Source organism: Caretta caretta, chromosome 24, assembly GCF_965140235.1.
Source record: "Caretta caretta isolate rCarCar2 chromosome 24, rCarCar1.hap1, whole genome shotgun sequence".
Taxonomy (NCBI): domain Eukaryota; kingdom Metazoa; phylum Chordata; order Testudines; family Cheloniidae; genus Caretta; species Caretta caretta.
This window is the reverse complement of record NC_134229.1, coordinates 138,688-159,733: the sequence shown is the minus strand read 5'-3', so window position 1 is coordinate 159,733 and position 21,046 is coordinate 138,688. Positions and strand designations below refer to the sequence as shown.

At 42.9% G+C, this 21,046-nt stretch overlaps 1 protein-coding gene, 1 long non-coding RNA gene and 1 pseudogene across 7 annotated transcripts in view; 1 reads left to right on the top strand and 2 right to left on the bottom strand.

Annotated features, from left to right (window-relative positions):
- The window catches only part of LOC125625852 (GON-4-like protein), a 58,666-nt gene that overhangs the window by 30,219 nt on the left and 7,401 nt on the right, over positions 1 to 21,046 (bottom strand). For 5 of the 6 annotated variants that reach the window (XM_075122912.1, XM_075122911.1, XM_075122908.1 and 2 more), the window contains exons 7-15: positions 20,537 to 20,587; positions 19,868 to 19,963; positions 16,791 to 16,910; positions 15,234 to 15,404; positions 14,069 to 14,261; positions 4,940 to 5,041; positions 4,127 to 4,173; positions 3,284 to 3,387; positions 409 to 607 (exon numbers count right to left, since the gene is read on the bottom strand). In XM_075122912.1, coding sequence (XP_074979013.1) covers positions 409 to 607; positions 3,284 to 3,387; positions 4,127 to 4,173; positions 4,940 to 5,041; positions 14,069 to 14,261; positions 15,234 to 15,404; positions 16,791 to 16,910; positions 19,868 to 19,963; positions 20,537 to 20,587 — 1,083 coding nt within the window. The remainder of the gene's footprint in view (positions 1 to 408; positions 608 to 3,283; positions 3,388 to 4,126; positions 4,174 to 4,939; positions 5,042 to 14,068; positions 14,262 to 15,233; positions 15,405 to 16,790; positions 16,911 to 19,867; positions 19,964 to 20,536; positions 20,588 to 21,046) is intronic. The other variant, XM_048828397.2, reaches the window with a different exon arrangement.
- LOC142070014 (uncharacterized) lies at positions 7,971 to 16,566 on the top strand. The gene is made up of 2 exons (XR_012665984.1): positions 7,971 to 8,678; positions 10,766 to 16,566. It is a non-coding gene; the product is annotated as an uncharacterized LOC142070014 (long non-coding RNA).
- Positions 12,998 to 13,114, bottom strand: LOC125626236 (5S ribosomal RNA; annotated as a pseudogene).

Here is a 21,046-nt window from a genome sequence, read left to right as displayed (position 1 = left end):
AGTGAATGATTTCCAGCCAAAAGGATAATCTTTTCAGAAAGCTAGAAGGCCATAAAAATAGGGGTTTAGAATTAAATCATTGCTTCAACATAGTCATGACTGCTACAGCTCTCACATCTAGTTAAGGAAGATGGAATTCACCTCTTGGCAACCACTTCCCTTGGATGATTTTAATTCATTCCAGAAAGTGGTACCAGATTGTAGTGCACAGATCTGCTTCACTAATGTTGTGGTACCAGATTCCAGGGTACAAAATGTGTTCCTTATTTCAATAGGGAACTTGCTTGAGTGCTTCCTGTAGCACTGATGGTGCCACCATACTATGCAGAGGCCTTTGTCCTGCAGTTGACAATGAAGATGTGATAAAATGGTATAGTATTTGTGTTTGATAATTAGTACATCTCTTACCTGCTGCATCTGCTGATGTAGCCTCCTTCTCTGCCCCATGTCCAAAACTAGGGTCTGAAGTGGCTTCTCAATTTGAGGTTTTGACCTCTCCATCTCCTGTGGCTGCTTGGTTGAAGATTTCTTTATTCTCAGCTGTTCAAGCTGTTCCTTCACTGTCCGGTGCTGTTCATTCAGTAAGTTGGCCAGAGGCTCTTCAAATCTGTTTCAGATCAAGCAGACAGTATTATGCCAAGTCCATGACTTACAAAGCTCTTAATGACCTTGTGAATCAAGTAGATTTTACTTAGTTTCTGGAAAGCACAATTAAATATTAAAATTACATTTCTATAGCAACTTTCATCTCATAGTACCCTAAGTATTTTATAAACCTGGTGTTTACAAAAATCCCTTCACCTACCCCAGCAATGCTGCGCCTCTGCTGGAGTGGGACACAGCACCTATTCATTCAACAGTCCAAAGCAAAAGTTAATTTCCTGTCCTAAACTGTTAAGGCAAATCCTGTGTCCCATTAAAGCTATGAGAATTTAGAGAATCAGAATAGAATTACCTGAGGTAAAGTTTGGCCACCACACCAGGATTAATAATCCGGTTCTTGAGCAAAGTGTCATGGAATCTTTAATGACCACAAGCAGTCAGGGCTTTAGTTCTACATCTGAATGCAGCATCTTCAGAAGCACTGTGCCACTCTAACACCATGTTGGGCTACTGGTAAGTTACAGACTCAGATAAAAGCATTCCCTACTCAATCACCTGTAACATTTTCCTGCATTTTTCTTGAAAGTAACTTACTCAAGTACTCAGATACCAGTGTAATGGTCATCGTATAAGAACCTAGATAAGACATAGCTAAAAAGAGATGATTCAATAACTAGACCAGACCCGACCCAAACTCATTTAGCTTGTGGGATTAAACAAAATCACAGCCCAAAGTATTATGGCTGCTGGCTATTACAATCATCAGTCCCAATGAGATCACTTGCAGCTCTCCAATGCTATGGACACACACTGTAAATATTAATGATGTTCCCCTGACTTCTACTCAGCAGGCTATTTCATTACACGTTTGTTTCTGCTGCAGCAAGGAAGTAGTGTAAATATTCCTGTCATTGCAAACAGCTTTAAGTGTCAGCCTGCTTATAACAGAGCTCTATAGATAGCCCAATCAACACCCTCCCACCTCTGACCCAACTAGGATCAGCTCCACTTCCACAACAGACCCAGCATGTGTGCTCAAAGCTAGTCACAATCAAGTCCCCTCTAACACATTCACATTACAAGATACTAAAAGGAAGGAACCAATGGAACAAATAGGTGAAATTTTCCCACAAAATTACCTCCCTAAAGAAGTCCAGGAACCACACTATGTACAGATAGTACCAGGGAAGAAGACACCAATTAGGAGGAGGACTTACCCCACCAACATGAAATGGACACAACTAAAGTGTGTATGGAGAGATACAGACAAGGGAAGTAAGCATGAAATACCCATCATGCTAAGATTGTAGCTGGTCAAAGATTTACGCACTCCCCTCCAGTACTGCTCATCTGGAGAGAATGGTGCAGACGCCCAGCAGTCATTTTAGCTCCCTTCCCAAACAGATACAGCCTAGTCTTGAGCTGAGCTGCCCCATAGATAAGGAGACTCTATTCAAACTGCAGTTCACATTCAGACCCCCAGTTACTGTTACCGTTTCAAAAGTAAGCCACTATTTCTCAAAATAAATATTAACTAAGAACAAGAGAAGGATCATGACATCTGAAGCCGATCAGCTCCAACTCATTGGCTAAAATTTAGCCCATGCTAGTAGTTATCAAAAAGGTGACATATGTTGCCCACAGCTGACAGTTGCTTCAGTCCCGTGCCCCTACACAGCTCTGCCAGTCCAACTCTTTCCTGACTAGCAGCATCCATCTGTTTAAGAAGTGATGTGCACTGGGAGATTTGCTAGGCAATGGCCAGTACAGTAGAACCTCAGAGTTATGAACTGACTAGTCAACCACACCCCTCATTTAGAGCCAGAAGTACACAATCAGGCAGCAGCAGAGACCAAAAAAGAAAAGCAATACAGTACAGTACTGTGTTAAATGTAAACCACTAAAAAACTAAAGGGAAAGTTTAAAAAATGATTTGATAAGGTAAGGAAACTGTTTCTGTGCTTAGTATCAGAGGGATAGCATGTTAGTCTGTATCCACAAAAACAATGAGGAGTCACCGGACCCCTCATTGTTTCTGCACTTGTTTCATTTAAATTAAGATGGTTAAAAGCAGCATTTTTATTCTACATAGTAAAGTTTCAATGCTGTAAAGTCAACGTTCAATTATAAACTTCTGAAAGAACAGCCATAACGTTTTGTTCAGAGTTACGAACATTTCGGAGTTACGAACAACCTCCATTCCTGAGGGTTCATAACTCTGAGGTTCTACTGTACTTGAACAGCCCAGCTCCTCAACAGTGCCTTCATATTACCAAGAAAGCTGGAGGTAGTGAGCGAGCTCCTCCAGAGGAAGTTAAAAAAGCTGTCACCCTTCAGCTGTGTTGCTAGAATACAATCCAGGCCCTCAATGACCCCTCTTTTCTGAGGTCCACTGCCTTTCCTCCAATAAAAGCCACTATTATGCTCTCCTTCAGGGCATTGCCTCCTTCTTCCTGGCCCCCTCACTGAGGAGCACTGTCTGTATTGGCTCCCACCACGATGCCTACAAATTGCAGCAAATACAGTAATGTATCAGGGAGTCACAGAGCAAAAGGGCCATGGACCCCATCGCCATCTGGATGGGATGTGTTTGGCTTCCATCTTCTTTCTGTTACATCTTATTTGACAGCTGGTTGCCCAGGCACCCTCTGTAGCTCTTATTGAGGCCAGACAGTCATACCTAAGCACCTGTGGTGTGTTAAAATTCGGCCGTGACTCTGCAACAGTGTCCTCATCCTCTGGGCCGTCATCCTCCATGTTGGAGAAACCCATCTCATCCTGGAACTGATAGGAAATAAAGCTCAGCAGTTGTCAGGTGTATGAGGCTCTGTCTGAGGTTAAGGGAATTACTTTTCGTACCGAGGGGCTTTTGGCTCAGTATAAAATTAATCACAGTGGACCTATACTGATGCCATCAGCACAGACACACTCAGCACCCTTGGGTCTTCACTGTGGTAAATGCTTTAGCTTCCTGACAGTTGCACATATATGACAGGACCCCTAAAAGGGAGTTTATGCTGAGACATCCAGTAAAGTCCCCTCTCTTTGGCTTATGATGGCACCTTCAGAAACACTCTGTCAGTTCCAGGATAGAAAGACTCCCATATAACGTTAAAAGTCTCACTTAGACCTAGTGTACACTACCGAGTTAAGTCAACCTAAGGACATTTACATCAACCTATCTCTGCAAGCGTCTACTCTAAAATGTAGCTCCCAACAATGTAATTCACCCACTACACTGACTTAACTCCACCTACGCAAAAGGTGTCGCGCTTAGGTTAATGTATTTAGGTCCATGCTGCGTCAGTGTAGACACTGCATTGCGTACATCAACTTTTGCTGCCTTTCAGAAGCCATCTCACAATGCCCACACTGACAGTTAAATTGGTGTAAGCATTCCTAGTGAGGACGCATACCACTGACACAAGGAGTGCAGTGTGGACACGCAAAAACTATTTAATTACTGTGGTGGCTGTATGTCGATATAACTAAGGTCGACTTTAATTATATAGTATTGACTTGCCCTTACGGTCTCAAACAGCTCCTCCATCAGTTCATTTACTTCTTTCTCTGTAAGAGACAAGATAGGGTGCATGAAGAAACAGTGATCCAGTAAGAAAAATTTCAGCAATTTGCAGGATTTCCTTTTCAGAAGATGACAAACGCTTGCAAACCTTCCAACACAAGTGGGAAGAAAGAGGACACTCTCATATACTCTTACATTTTCTCTTTGTGATGGGGATCAGCCCTGAAGCATCCAAGTACAGCCTGCTTCTCAGCCACTCCATCCTAATCCCCTGTGTATGCCAGAAGGGCTTCACCTCCTTGATCTGTGACTTAAGCAATCAGCTCCCCACAACTGTGGTCACAAGGTTTTCATCCACATTCAGGATGCTATTTCTCCCCACATGCTCTCTATGTGCCTAATGATGCAGCTCTGACCCCACTTCACAGCTGAAGGCCTGAGCATAACAGTAAAGTCCTTCAGTGCAACCCTTTCTAACCTCCTTAACGCCCACACCAGACCCACAGAGTATCTTGGCTAGAGTCTCATTTTGTCTACATCAGAACTCAAAATAAATAAGTCGCTGTACCTGATGGCAGTGAAATGGTAATGCTGCACCACTAGCCAGATGCATTCGTGCATTTATGGGGAGTTATTACTATACAGAGGAGCTGGTGAAGTTAACAGCATGGGGGGTCGGTTCTATTTTTTTTTTTAATTACATCTGCCTTGCAAAACCTTTGCAACAAACACTGAAGTTTTCAATTTGGATCAACAATTCTAACAGAAGCAGTACTGAAGGAGCTGAGCTTAGGTTATAACAGTACTTACTGGTGATTCTCACAGCACGATCATTCCTGAAGTCTTCTGTGTCTGGTTCATCCAGATCTTCCAGGAAGTTATACTCAGGGTCATCATCATCATCTGCCTCATCTAACAAAATAAACGTTTGAAACATTTTTTTCATAATCAGACTGTAAGGGAGACCGTGCTAATGGCAACCTAGGGAGAAACACTGGGCTTACTAGCTATCCTGCCAGACAGAGGCAGGACTTGAGTTAGTGTTAGCAATTGAGCAAACTGGGACCCTGTTAAAACTATGATAGCAATAACAAAACTATCTTCCTTTCAATCTGCGCTTGTAGCACCCTCATTTCTTTCCTTAGTATTTTAACCATTCCTGTTTAGTAAGGAGAGTCATTTTCTACTGGCTGTAATTTGTATCATCTAAATTTGTGCAAAGTGAGTGTATAATGCCACTATTCTAATTGGTGTGTTTTACACCCACTGTGCACAGGTGTAAGTGCTGACACAAAAGGTAAGACAGAGAATCAACTGCTGAATTATTTTCTTGGTTTTTTTAAGAGCATAAACCATGATAGTAAATACAACATGGTGCCCCTCACACATAAAAACACCACATTGATAAATAAACTCAAGATGTGCCCTATACTGCGCTTTGCAAGTTAGACCCTATTACAACAAGAAACAGGTCCAACTGTATTTTCTGATCATAGACTATCAGGGTTGGAAGTCCCCTCAGGAGGTCATCTAGTCCAACCCTCTGCTGAAAGCAGGACCAACCCCAACTAAACCATCCCAGCCAGGGCTTTGTCAAGCCTGACCTTAAAAACTTCAAAGGGAGGAGATTCCAGTGTTTCACCACCCTCCTAGTGAAAAAGTTTTTCCTAATAGCCAACCTAAACCTCCCCCACTGCAACTTGAGACCATTACTCCTTGTCCTGTCCTCTTCTACCACTGAGAATAGTCTAGAACCATCTCTCTGGAACCACCTCTCAGGTAGTTGAAAGCAGCTATCAAATCCCCCCTCATTCTTTTCTTCCGCAGACTAAACAATCCCAATTCCCTCAGCCTCTCCTCATAAGTCATGTGTTCCAGTCCCCTAATCATTTTTGTTGCCCTCCGCTGGATGTTTTCCAATTTTTTCACATCCTTCTTGTAGTGTGGGGCCCAAAACTGGACACAGTACTCCAAATGAGGCCTCACCAATGTTGAATAGAGTGGAATGATCACGTCCCTCAATCTGCTGGCAATGCCCCTACTTATACATCCCAAAATGCCATTGGACTTCTTGCCAACAAGGACACACTGTTGACTCATATCCAGCTTCTCATCCACTGTCACCCTTAAGTCCTTTTCTGCAGAACTGCTGCCTAGCCATTCAGTCCCTAGTCTGTAGCGATGCATGGGATTCTTCCATCCTAAGTGCAGGACTCTGCACTTGTCCTTGTTGAACCTCATCAGATTTCTTTTGGCCCAATCCTCTAATTTGTCTAGGTCCCTCTGTATCCTATCCCTACTCTCCAGCATATCTACCTGTCCTCCCAGTTTAGTGTCGTCTGCAAACTTATTGAGAGTGCAATCTACGCCATCCTCCAGATCATTAATAAAGATATTGAACAAAACCGGCCCCAGGACCAACCCTTGGGGCACTCCACTTGATACCAGCTGCCAACTAGACATGGAGCCATTGATCACTACCCATTGAGCCCGACAATCTAGCCAGTTTTCTATCCACCTTATAGTCCATTCATCCAGCCCATACTTCTTTAACTTGCTGGCAAGAATACTGTGGGAGACAGTGTCAGAAGCTTTGCTAAAGTCAAGGAACACCACGTTCACTGCTTTCCCCTCATCCACAGAGCCAGTTATCTCGTCATAGAAGGCAATTAGATTAGTCAGGCATGACTTTCCCTTGGTGAATCCATGCTGAGTGTTCTGAAGCACTTAGAGGAGAGGAAAGTGATCAGGAATTGATTCCCTGGGGACCTGCTCCATGATTTTTCCAGGGACTGAGGTGAGGCTGACTGGCCTGTAGTTCCCCGGATCCTCCTTCTTCCCTTTTTTAAAGATGAGCACTACATTAACCTTTTTCCAGTCGCCTGGGACTTCCCGCGATCACCATGAGTTTTCAAAGATAATGGCCAATGGCTCTGCAATCACATCCGCCAACTCCTTTAGCACTATATGACAAACAAATCCAAGCTTCAGGTTCTCACTGCATAAGTCATTTTAAGATTTCCTCCTGTCCATCCTGGGGCTTTACTCTTCCATTGAAGTCAATGGGAGTTACTCATATAATGTTATGAAAATGACAAATGTCATTCTGCAATGTATTAACAAGAATGTCATATGCAAGGAACAAGAGGTAATTTTTTCACTCTACTCGGCAATGAGGCCTCAGCTGTAAAACTATGTCCAGTTTTGGGCCCCACACTTTAAGGAAGATGTGGACACACTGGAAAGAGTCCAGGAGAGCAACAAAAATGGTAAGATGTTTAGAAAACATGATCCATGAAGAAGGTATTTTCATGCTCCTTCTAAAAGAGATCAACGTATGTCCCCGTCAGTACCCAGCCCAGGCAAACTAATGATCCAACCAGCAGATCAAATTCAGTGATGCATCCTACTTTGAGCAGGGGGTTGGACTACATGACCTCCTGAGGTCCCTTCCAACCCTGCTATTCTATGATCCTGGGCATGTGCTACTTAAGTCATGTTATGCATATGCTAAGAAGAAGATTCCAGCAACGATTCCAGCCTCTGCTAACATTAGCCTGCTTCAGTAGCCCTTGTTAAATTCAGTTTGCAAACAAAACTAAAACCAAAGCAATTACATTAGTCCTTATGACAGGTTCAATATCTATTCACCTTTCTCAAATGCTCTGTTGAATGAAAGATTCAACTGCATCAGGAAATTCCTCTTTTCTTGTAAGAGGTTCAAGATGTTATCTTAAAGCCTCAGCATTCCAGGGAGTTGTGGACTTTACACACAGACCTCAGACATGCTCTGTTTTCAGTCTTGGACTTGACTCACCAGGATACTCATATGATGCATGAGGATCAGAGGGTAAGTGATCTTGGAAGCATTACAGTGTTAAGGAAAAGTTAGCACATGTGACTCCATTTTGGTTTGGGGCCCACCATTGTTTAAATGCCAGCACATCATACACCAGGAGGAGTGATCCTGAGATACTGAATCCCTGTGAAAATCCTCCTCCTTGTCTCCAGCCTGCCTTGACTCCCAGTATCTGGTTTTTGTCAGTCTCTAACTCCCTGTCTCTTGGCCTTGATGTGAGGCCTCCCATCCTGATAATAAAGGTTACTGATGCATGGCTTTAGGACCATGCTGTGTAATTAACATACTAGTATAGCATGAGGAATGCACCAAGCAGGGATAGGTGGTAGATAAGACAAGGGTTCGTTTATTGGCGAAGGTTTCCGATGCACGAAGGCAACATGCTTTGCTAAAAAGTATTTAACCTTTGTATAATCTGTATTCAGGGTCCCCTCCTGGCTAGCAGGGGGGCACCACGCTCGAGCGTAATAAACTTAGTGTCTTTTGGGAACTCTGCAGTTGTGGACTTTGTTTCTGTGCCTCAGCCTAGATTCGAACTGTGCGTGTCCTACCAGGTATAATTCGCAGCATTTGTGTGCGTGTCCTACCAGGTATAATTCGCAGCAGTTTTGGCGATCCAGATGGGACTCTAGGCTCGCCCCAACAAGCGAGACTACACTCCTCCTCTCAGACAGCTCCAGACAGCACAGGGTGAGTTCACCTTTGAGAACTCCAAGGAGGGGGGAGTGTGAGCCGTCGCTTAGGCGATAAGGTGGCACATTTGGTGTCCTTTTGGTAGCCCATTATGGGTTCTGGGCAGAGTGTAAGTAAGGGGACCCCTTTGGCTGAAATTCTCGAGAATTGGGGGAATATTTCTGGTACCCATGGGTTAGGTTAAAAAAAAAAGCTGTAATCTTGTGCAAGGTTGAGTGGCCAGCACTAACAACTCAAACACCTTTTGACTGGCCACCAGATGGTTCCTTTGCTGGGGAAAAATTAACAGCGCTTAGGAAAAGGCTGGAAAGCAAAGCTCCAGCCCAGACGGATTATTGGTATGTATGGGAAAACTGGGCTTATGCGCATGCGAAAGGACGTCCTCTTTCCTCCTCCTTTTCTTATTCATCTCAGGGGTCTCCAACCCCTCTGTGCTATGCCTGCTTCTGCTCCTCCTCCGACTTACCCTCGGCTTTCTGACTTATGCCTGTCACCTCCTTGCTTGCCAATTAGCCGTGCTTTCTGTCCAGGTGACAAGCCTCATGGGGGGAGGACTCAGGTAGCCCTTGTAAGTGAAAATATTTAAGAAAAGAGACCAGGAGGGCTGGGGGCTAGTTAAGAAGCCCACCCTCCTTGTTAATTTGGTAGTGAAACAAAGCTGGTGCTCATGGAAGGGACAGTTCAGAGAAAAAAAACAGGATCGGGCCCAAGTGGGCAGGCAACAGATAGAGAGATTGGAAAACAGGTTGGAAACTTGATGGTCATAGTGAAAAAAGAGGAGTAAATAATTACAGGAATGGAAAACGTAAATCCCAGAATAATACTTGGAATGGTAAAATCTAAGTTAATTGGGTGTCGTTTTGGGAAATAAGCAAGTGATTTAAGAAAGGAAAGTAAGAAGTTAACTCTTTAGTTGCTGGAAAGAATTAAGCAGTTGAACTTTGTGAAATACTGGAAAGAAAAAGAATTCTTGGTTTCTTTGCAGCCATTTTGGAAAAAAATGGGCCCTTTTCTAAAGAAATGCAATTATACAGTGCTACTTAATTAATATCTTATTAGGTTCCAAGGGGCTACAATAGGTGGTGTCTTCCTTTTCAGGTCGCTGTGTGTTTGACAGCAGGAGTTAAAAGTAAAAGGCAATCAAAAGTCTGGTAAAGTTTATTGTGCCCTTTTTAAAGTAAGAATCTTTAACCTGTGGATCCAAAAGCAAGCCGGAAAGCATTTGTTTTAATGTAAATTACTTAACTGATAAGGTAGAGGCCACTGAAACCTGGGCTGCCTATAAAACAAATACAAGAAAATATGGGTAATTCCTCTGTTTTGCCTGCAATTAACAAAGGTATTTGTATAAAAAGGAAATATTTTAAGCAATGACTGACTGCCCAAAAGGGGTAGATCTGTGGGTTTTTTTGTCTTTCAGAAAATCAGAGAAAATTGATGCCAGCTGAAAAGCAATTCAACATCTCATGAATTTACTGGCACAATAGGAACTCTGTTCTGTGTTCTATGTCCTGTCTTGTGGCCAGAACTGCTGTGTTTAATTTTTCATAGGACAATTTAGTTTAAAACTAAATAGAAGGGTTAAATCAAAATGGAGATACTTGTTTTATTCAAGTTGGAATACAAAGTGTTTGGATAATATCAAAAAAATGTGATATACTAAAGTTTGATACATTTGCTTAAGTAAAAAAAAAAAAAAAAAAATTTCATTGGCCAGATCTTTTAATTGAAAAAATTGTTGTTAAAATTTGCACACCAACAGTCTTTGGAAGCAAGGACATGAAAGGTTAACCCACTCCCCATATTATACATGAGATCCTTCTGGCTACCTCACATTTCTAGCCAGAGGGCTGGGGAGGGAGGAAAGCTATTGGACACCAGAGGTTGTACCAAGTGGACTCCTCAAAAGTGGGTGTGCTTGTCCTGGCTTGTTGCTCCAAAGCTCTGTAATAAAGTCATTTTCCTAGAAGGGTGTATGTGGCATACATTAAACAATAAGACTAAAGTGCTGTATAATGGGCAATGTACATGTGTTCCTTTTTAAACAAAGGTGTATGAGTAAAAAGTGAAAGTTTCCTTTGCAGGTTAATAAAAGCCAAGAAGGGGAAAAGAAATAAAACGGAGGACGAGCTAATTCAACGCTGTAGCTGGCAGGCTCGGTCCAAAGACAAGACACTGGCCTGCCCAAGGACACTACTCACAGCTAGGATTTGGCTAACAGCCAAGAAAGAGGGGGGCTTGAATGTGCCCAAGCAGCTGTGAGATCTGCAACACACTACCAGACATTAATGAAATGTGTTAGGTCTCTGTATTTACAGGTAAAAGAAGTCCTGCTTCAAGAATCCTGAGCAAACCCGCCATTTGTTAAAACCAGGTGACTGGGTTTACCTAAAGGTCCATCAACAAAAGACTACTCTGGCCCCATGCTGAAAAGGCCCTTATTAAGTCCTGCTAACTACCAACACTGCTGTGAAGTGCCAAGGACCGACTGCCTGGACCCATGCTTCTTACTGCAAAAAGACCCCTCCACCTCAAGATAACTTCACTTCGACTACTGATCAGCCTGTCCCTCCTTCTGGGTTTTTTTTTCTTTCCTCCTTTTGGACAGCAGGAAAAAAAACAAGGTGAAGTGCTAGTAACCTTTCCCTTGTCCACTGACAAAGCTAACCTGCATTCAGTATTTGCTAAAGAAACCAAAGCACTACAGGGTGACGTGCTAGTAACCTCTCCCCTGTATAATGCAAAACCATGACTGTTCCAAGAAAAAAGAAGAAACGCCTGCTCTGCTAAAACCACCAAAATCCAAGGATTCCTGACTGCAAAAGACACTGAAAATTGGCCTTGATAGCAAAGGCGGAGCATTGTACATTGGCAGGGAGGAAGTTGCGGGATGTATTCTTGGGAATGTGAAGTAAAGTGGTGGGATGGGTTTATTCCAGAGGCTGGAACCTGTGCTTGTAGGCAAGTATAAATACCAAAAACGCCTTACAGCCACAAACATTACTCCCACCATCTGCCACCACTCCTTTGCAGGTAAAGGTTCCTGGATCCATCATAGCTACGTTAAGTTGGCGCTGGGACCCCCACCTGACCCTGACAAGCCATTGGACGAGCCACTTCACGAATGAACACCACGACCAACCCATGGACTAAGCTTTCCAGCTACTGGGACCTTCACAGCCCACCAGGACTTTTTGTGTTCCTGTTTATTGGACTTACATTGGGGGTAGTGTTTTTTGTATGGTTCAGGGGAGGATGTCGACATTGGTATGGTTTACCTAGGGGGTCCTCTCCCTATTCCCAAGTCCAGTACAAGGATGGGAGGGCAATAGCTTCTTGAATTTAACCCGTGCTATCAAACAGGGTGTAAATCGAACGCAGTGTTGGATTTGTATTCATACCCCCACATATTTAGGTCAGGGGGTCCCATTGGTAGGGGTACCTATCCCCCTTAATCGAACACTCCAAACTAAGCTATGGGCAAACACTACATTTAACTGGAATGTTACAATCCAAATATGGTCTATTGATATGGTGGCCCAGGGTAATTATGCTTTGTGTGTGTCACGACGTAAGGGCATAGAAAATAGTTTTTGTAGGGAATTTTGTGGGGTGCAAGGACACCACCCAAATCAGCTCTGGTGCGGGAGGCCCCTCTACCTACTCCAGGACCCCGTGGCCAGTCCCCAAGGGGTCTGGCTGGTATTGGTTATGCAATCACACAGCCTATACGGTTCTCCCAGCAGGATGGTGTGGTACATGTACCTTAGGGGCTATAGTACCCGCCGTGACAGTACACCAGAACCTGACCTGGGGAGAGATCCGCAATCTAGTATGGAGGGACCGACGAAGTATTCCTTTAAACCCCCTTTCTCAATGGCCCAAAGGCTTTCGCTCCTTTGTGCGTTGGTTTCTGCCACGTTTGGGAGTAAGTGAGCTGGAAAAAGCTATAGTTAACATTTCAGCTGCTTTGGAACTAATGGCAAATGCTACTGCAGATGCTTTATCTGCCCTTCAAATTGAAGTCACCCAGCTATCCCAAACTACATTGCAAAACCGCCTAGCCCTGGATTATCTCCTTGCAAATCAGGGCGGGGTTTGTGCTCTGGTCAACTCAAGCTGTTGTGTATTTGTAAATCAGCACCATAGGGTGGAAACTGACATCCACATCTTCAAGCAACAGGCAGCCCTATTCCACCACATCAGCCTCGACACTACCAGCGCTGGATTCCAGGAGGTCTGGGACTGGCTCACCTCATGGCTACCGGATGTGGGGACTTGGGGACGGTGTTTTTTGTATTTACTTTTTTTTTTTTTCCCTACAGCACCCAGTATTCCCAGGAGGTCTCCCATCCAAGTACTAACCAGGCCGACCCTGCTTAGCTTCCGAGATCAGACGAGATCGGGCGTGTTCAGGGTGGTAATTCATAACAACATAGCAATTTGTCACAGGTGAGACACTATGAAGCCAGCATAATCAAATAAAAGTCACACAAAAGAGAAGGGCAGCACTGACATTAAACCAACAGCTGACTTCATCCTGGTAGTTATGGAAACGGTCATGTGGAAAGTTTCAGCAATAGTGAAGGTTGAAATGTAAAATACTTCACTCCAGTTTCTGGGATCAGGTTATGTGAACAGCAGCTTCCAAGTTTCCCTTTAATTTCTATTATTAAAAATGTATATTATATATTTGTATTCAAATGATCAATCAGGATCAGAGACCCATTGTACTAAGCACTGTACAAACACACATTAAAGTCAATGTTCCTTCCCTGAAGGGTTTACAATCTAATGAGAAAGGTAGAACAAAGTGCAAGAAAGGAAGCCAGGTTTAGAAAAGAAGAAGAAATCTCCAAAATATCTGACACAACAGCATCCACTGTGTTAGTAGCCATTAAAAGATCTCTGTATAAGCAGACTCAGCCAGCCAAAACTTCTCATCTCTAGATCCATTACTAAAGTAGTATCTAGGTGCTGATACAGGCAGTGTGTTGGAGCATGGGGAGGAATATAAAAAAAACCAATAAAAATAGCAGAGCTAGTTAAACAGGACACTGGAGTATTTATAGTGCAGTTGAAATGCACAACACCCTCATTATTAGTCATGGGCAGCAGTTAGCACACATGCTAGAACACAAGTCAATGCATGTTTAGCCTTGAAGAGAGGACTGAGCCTAGAACCAATACAACATACATATGTGGAAGGTTAGCAAGGCTGTTGGCATGCAGAACATATCCATGTTACTAACCAAGCTACCAGCTGTACACAAGACTGCCTGGTATAGACAGGAAGAGAAAACTTCAAGCTTCCCACAGAACTTTTAATCAAGGTCAGAGATGAAAATGCCACCAACACCACTAAATAACCGGGTGTTGCTGCATACCTTCGCTCTCCACATCATCATTCATAAGTCCCCCAAGCCACCTTTTCCAGTCTTCATCATCTGCAGTATTTGGGTCATACATGTCTGGTGTGATATCTGGGGCACGGAGCTCAGCCTCCAACTGACCAAGAGGAACATCCTTCAAGGGTCTCTTTGATCGGGTGCGGAAAGCAATGAGGCTATCATCCAGAGACTGAAACATGGAGAGAAAGCACAATGGAATCACAGCCACCCCATTATTCTTCTAATTTCTTTGATGTCAGGCATTTCAGTGCAGCCAAAAAAAACAAACCTGACACCAAAAAAATCTGATTCTTGCCACAAAAAGATTCATGTTACTTTGTTGTTCCTTTCAAGTGTAACATTTAATTAATCTGTAGATATTACACTAACATCACTTAAAAATATCTTTTCAACCTGCACCTCATTCAAACCTATTGCCTTAAGAGCTTTCTCCCCCTTCAGTATTTTACTCTTTAGCAGTTGGGTTTACCCTGTCCATCCCCACTGCTAAGTTTTCATCACAACAGCTCCTTTCCAAGACAGGAGCCAGAGAGAACAACTTCTACTAGAGTCTGTATCATTGCAGCTCCATAGATTCACTGAAATACAATCATTAACTCACTACATCAGCCTCTTAGGTCTCTTGCTCCCAATTTTACAGTGTACTGCTTCCCTGCTGAGCCACAGGGTCATCTAAAGGGAGCAATTTACACTATCAGCTTAAATTTGGCAAGTGTTACATTTTGTAAAAACAAGATTTATAAAATACAACACCAAAAGAAACATTTCAAACAATGTATAAATTCTAAACACTTTAGAAAGAAACAATCTCCTGCAATGTTTTAAAACCTGAGCAATACAGCACAAAGAATACAAATGTGAAACTGACGGAATTGATTTTCATTTATCCAAGCTGAGAGAAATGCAGAGAGTAAACAAGGGCATAAATAAGGAAAATTAATTGATTTGTATAATTCTCTCACTTTTAAGAATCTTAAAGTGTTAGCAATGTGCTTGATTGCAAAATTATGAAATTGACAGCATGTAGAGGGACTCAGCAAACAGGGTTTTAGACAGTACAGATCAAACAACCACCTTCCATCAACAATACTGTTATACTTGCACCACAGTGTCATTTTTGTAGCATCCCTAATCGCATTACCTGATAGGAATCCATGCACACTGGGCTGGAGGCCAATTCCTCATCCACAGCATGCAGCTTCTCCATAAAAGTGCTATCCCTGCTTTGTTTCGGTTTAGGTGGTGGTGGAGGTCCCATGGGAACCACTTCAGCACTAATATGCCTAATAAGGGGTGTAGAAACCTTCTCCACCTAATCAAAAGAAGCCTTCATGTTAAAAATATTTTACTTAGGCCAGTCTCTCCAGGGCAGGGATTGTCTTTTTTCTGCTTGTATAATGCCTTACACAATCAGGTGCTACTGCAATACAAAATAAAACAGGCATCACAGGGGGAAATGGACTCTCCAGATTCTGGTAGACTTGATTTTTAGCAAGCATAGTGGTGAGAATGTAACTATTCAGAGCTCTGCAGGAGAGGAGAAAATTTCAAAGATTTCAGTCTAATCAGTTCCCAAAATAATCAGCTCTAGAAGCATTTTAACTATATGAGATTAAATTAAATTGGTGATAGGAGACAATGGCAGGAAGAAAGGGAAGGAAAGAAAAATCAGTACATTCACTGTGTTGCCTCTGATCCCATACACTGTGCCACAGGTGAAGGGTTAATAATTTCTTCCGACGAGAAGAGATAAGCAGCACTATATCCTTCCTGTTTACTGCAAGGAACATTATTAAAAACAGAAAAACTAGGCTATTTGGGGATTGGGGGGTTATGTTGAGGAGTTCCAGGAAGACCTAACTTCTAGAAAAAACAGGCTCAAGAATAAAGTTTTCACTCTTTAGAAGTCAGAGAAAGCCAGACAGACTCTTGCACATAGCACACAGCTTTCTCTGTTCTCATGATCACATATTCCCAACCTACAGTTGCATATGAGGGAATCAGAAAAAATGAAGCTGTTAAAATCATGTTCCTTGCTCATCTCTTGAACACATCATCCTCCATTTTTTTTAATCCGTCCGCTAACTCTCTTCTTTACACTTAATCAAATGTAAGCTTCTTCTCCTAATCTTCACAGCCCTTCCCAACTCTCTGACTTTCTACTTATCCATTATGTATCTCTTATCGCATCACCCACCCCCACCCCCCATTCACATTCCTCCACCTGCAATACCATCTTTGGCAGTCCACAGACACCACAAACTTTTGGTACTTTTTTCCACACTACTCCTTATTCATGGAGACTCGCCCTGCACTGATGCATAAGGTTGCTAATCTCTCCAAGGCCCAATTCTGTCTCAACGCCTACAAGAAATCACCCAATGTTTAATGGCTCAGCTGAGGTGCAGTTGGAGGAGTAGCGTACATATATGTAACTAGAAAATATATATAAAGTTGCGTATATTTTAACTGTCTCCCTCTCTCTGATTCTTTGTAAACTGCTATTCATACACTATAAGCTCTTTGGGCATGGGTTGCATCCACCTCTTTGTATAGCACCCATAACAATGGGACACAGTCAAATCAGCACCCGAGTACTACCATAATATAAATGTTAACAATCAACATTTATTATGGGTTTCTCACTGGTGACTTAGAATGAAAGACTGAAGCTATTTCAGAAAGATGTGAACTGTACCTCAGATAGGGTTGCTCCCTCTTCATCTGTCTCTATCATATCTGATGATCGCCTTGTCCTAGACCGCTTTGCTCCCCGAGGAGAAGAGGCAGTGCTCTCAACATCACTTTCCAACAAGCTCTATAGAACAACAGAACAGCAAAACACAGTCAAGTAATTTTGCAATCACTAACATCTTTTTCATAAATGATCTGGAGAAAGGGGTAAACAGTGAAATGGCAAAGTTTGCAGATGATACTAAACTGCTCAAGATAGTTAAGACCAAAGCAGACTGAAGAACTTCAAAAAGATCTCACAAACTAAGTGACTGGGCAACAAAATGGCAAATGAAATTTAATGTGGATAAATATAAAGTAATGCACATTGGAAAAAATAACCCCAATTATACATACAATATGATGGGGGCTAATTTAGCTACAACAAATCAGGAGAAAGATCTTGGGAGTCATCGTGGATAGTTCTCTGAAGAAGTCCATGCAGTGTGCAGCGGCAGTCAAAAAAGCAAACAGGATGTTAAGAATCATTAAAAAAGGGATAGAGAATAAGACGGAGAATATCTTATTGCCCTTCTATAAATCCATGGTAAGCCCACATCTTGAATACTGCATACAGCTGCGGTCCCCTCATCTCAAAAAAGATATACTGGCATTAGAAAAGGTTCAAAAAAGGGCAACTAAAATGATTAGGGGTTTGGAACATGTCCCATATGAGGAGAGATTAAAGAGGCTAGGACTTTTCAGCTTGGAAAAGAGGAGACTAAGGGGGGATATGATAGAGGTATATAAAATCATGAGTGGTGTGGAGAAGGTGAAGAAGGAAAAGTTATTTACTTGTTCCCATAATAGAAGAACTAGGGGCCACCAAATGAAATTAATGGGTAGCAGATTTAAAACAAATAAAAGGAAGTTATTCTTCACTCAGCGCACAGTCAACCTGTGGAACTCCTTGCCTGAGGAGGTTGTGAAGGCTAGGACTATAACAGGGTTTAAAAGAGAACTGGATAAATTCATGCAGGTTAAGTCCATTAATGGCTGTTAGCCAGGATGGGTAAGGAATGGTGTCCCTAGCCTCTGTTTGTCAGAGGGTGGAGATGGATGGCAGGAGAGAGATCACTTGATCATTACCTGTTAGGTTCACTCCCTCTGGGACACCTGGCATTGGCCACTCTCGGTAGACAGGATACTGGGCTGGATGGACCTTTGGTCTGACCCATTATGGCCGTTCTTATGTTCCAATATACCCTTTTATCAACTAATATCTCATTCCAGTGATTTTCTTTTAACATAATGAAGTTAAAGTCTCAGTATACTATGAAGGAAAGAATGAACTAAAACCAGTAGGATAATCTTTCAGGGTGGACACCAAGGGCAGACCTTTTTTCTGCTGTGGAAGAACCTCCCTTACACCTAATAGCCCACTGGTTAGAGCGCTCACCTGGAATGTGGGAGACCTGGTTCAAATGCCCACTCTGCCTGAGAGGAGTGGGGAATTGAATCTAGGTCTCCCACCTCCAAGATGAGGGCCCTAAACATGGATTTATGGGGTATTCAATCTCTCCTGTTGCAGCTTCTCCATTTTGCATAAAATACTTAAACATTCATTGAAGCAGGGACATGAACCTTAGAAAAAGGTTGGAGGAGTGAGGTTCTGGAACAGCCTCCCAACAGGAGTTGTTAGGGCACACACCTTTAGTTAGTTTTAAGAGATCTGGGTAAATGTACATGTGGGATTGTATGATGGGGCTGTTTGTGATGATGGCAGATAGGGCTCAGCACTCTTGAGGGTCCCTTCTGGTTTCTACCTATCTGATGTTCCTAAAAAGCTCATGCTTCAGGAGTGAAGCTGTTCACTTGCAAGAGTCAGAAAGGGATTCCAGAATATACTGGGGTGGGGGTTGGTTTGTTTGTCTTCTTCCTGTGAAGCCTCAGAGATAGCCGCAGATAGGACATTGGACAGGGTGGGCCAGTGCTCTAGGGTGGTACTAAGAATTCTCTCTCAGATGTTTGCCAGGTTGGTTCTTGCTCACAGGATCTAACTGATTGCTATATGTGAGATCAGGAACAAATTTTCACCCAGGTCAGACTGACAAGAACCTCAGGGTTTTTTTTGCCTTCCTTTACAGCATGGGGTGCGAGTCACTTGCCAGGATTACCTGGGTATATCTCACATAACCACAGGTGAGCTTCAGTCCCTCCTATTCTCTGCCTGTGGGACGTAACAGTTCAGTCTCCTAAGGGTTAGAATATCTGGATCCAATTTCTGTTGTGGGATTTAGTGTGCAGGTGCTGGGTGGTATTGGTTGTCTGTGATATACAGGAAGTCAGACTGAATGACCTGGTGGTCCCTTCCAGCCTTAAATTCTACGATTCTATTAACCCGACTCTCCTACATCCCAGGGCAGTGCCCTAACCACTGGGTTAGAGCGTAATGCTTGCTCTCTCTAGGGCCCAGTGAATATTTAAACATTTTCTGCAAACTAGAAAAGCTTCAACAGGAGAGACCCCCTCCACAGAATAACTGATGCCCAAGTGATTAGGGCACTCACTCAAGACATGAAAAAGCTGGGTTCAAGTTGCAGATCCTCTCAGGCAGAATGGGGATTTGAACTGAGGTCTCCCACATCCTGGATGAGGGCTCTAACCACTGAGCTATTGGATTAAAAGGGCCGGGGGAGGGGAGGGGGGAGAGAAGAGTAGGAGAGAAGAGTAGGAGAGAAACAACCTTCAACTCAGTTTTGTGCAGGACCTAATCCAGGAGGTGTGCTTTAAGGCAGCCTCGGAGAACACATACCAGATTGGACCCTGTAGGCACCATAGGTGGAGGAACACCCAGTTTGAAGATTCTGCTAGGACCTAGGTATGAGCTAGGCATCAGGACTTAAGTGGCTGTGTGCATGCCCGCAGGCAGATTTTTAGGTACCTAGGGACTTTATCAGCAGCAACTCAGACACCTACACAATTAGAGAGCAGCTGAGCGGAGATTTTGAATATCTATATTTTGGATTTGGGTGCCTAAAGTGGTTGTTTGGCACTTAAATCCCTTTGTGGATATAATCAGAGGTGTTCAGCCATATTTACCTCTTCAGCAGTCTCATCCTCATCCTCATCCTCAGGCTGGTATTCCTCATCAGATGAATCATCTTCTTCAAGGGGAATGTCCACAAACTGAGGAGGCTGCAGTGAGACCAAGGGAAATAAGAACTTTACAGGTTTAAGCTAAAAGTTTTACGGTTTCAAATGTCCATACCTCAGGACATGTGTGGAGAAGCTCAGAGAAGGAGCCAAAATAAGGAGGATGGGGAACTGAATCCAAGTAAGGCTTGTGGAATGGGTGGATTCAGAGGTGCAAGGACAGGCCCAATTTACAATATTAAAAAGCCACTGAATGAGCTCACAGCATCTCATATTGCACATACCTAGTCTATGAAACCACATGCTTCTAGCACTGATACATTCACTTGTTGCACCATAACTAAAATTAGACTGTCAACTCTTTGGGGTAGGCAGTGCCCAGCCCTCAGTGGGGTCTCTGGGCAGTACCACAATACACATCATAAAACACTGAAGAGGAAAACAAGCTACAGGTCAGAGAAGGGACAGTCAGAGAGAAACATAAGGCCAAGATGTGAGCCCAAAGTGAATCAGATGAGTATATTCACTGAAGGTTTTTGCATAGGGACGCAAATCTGCTTGCAACAGACTCTGCAGACAGAGGAAACAGCACAGATTCACCTTTCAGTTGCTAACCTTGATCTCATTAGCCTTCTTAATTGGAGAAATATTCCATGCAGGGATTACCTAATGAAAATAAAACGATTATTAATAATCCGTGTAACATCAGATTTCATAGTGTTAAAACAAAGGACCATCTGTGTTTTGTGATCCTATTTCCCAAATTACCCAAGTAACATCAGACTTTAAAACATATGCTTTCAAAGCCGCTCAGATTTGTGCATCAGGCAACAACTCTCTCCTATATTAGATACTCTCAGTTCACTGTGTGCACTTTACCCACATAACTCTCTCCAACTTTGATCTGGTACATTTCTGTTAATCTCTAAGGAATCCCTATTTTCCTTATTTAAGATCACTACAAATATGGACACATGCATACACTTCACCTTGTAACGTCTTTTAAGCTTATGAATAGTTCACAGAAAGCATCCTCAGTCTACAGTTCCTATTGCCTCTAGAGGCCAGAAAAGCATCTTCTGTCCTTTCCCAAACCAATGGGAAAAAAAAAAAGCAAATGACATA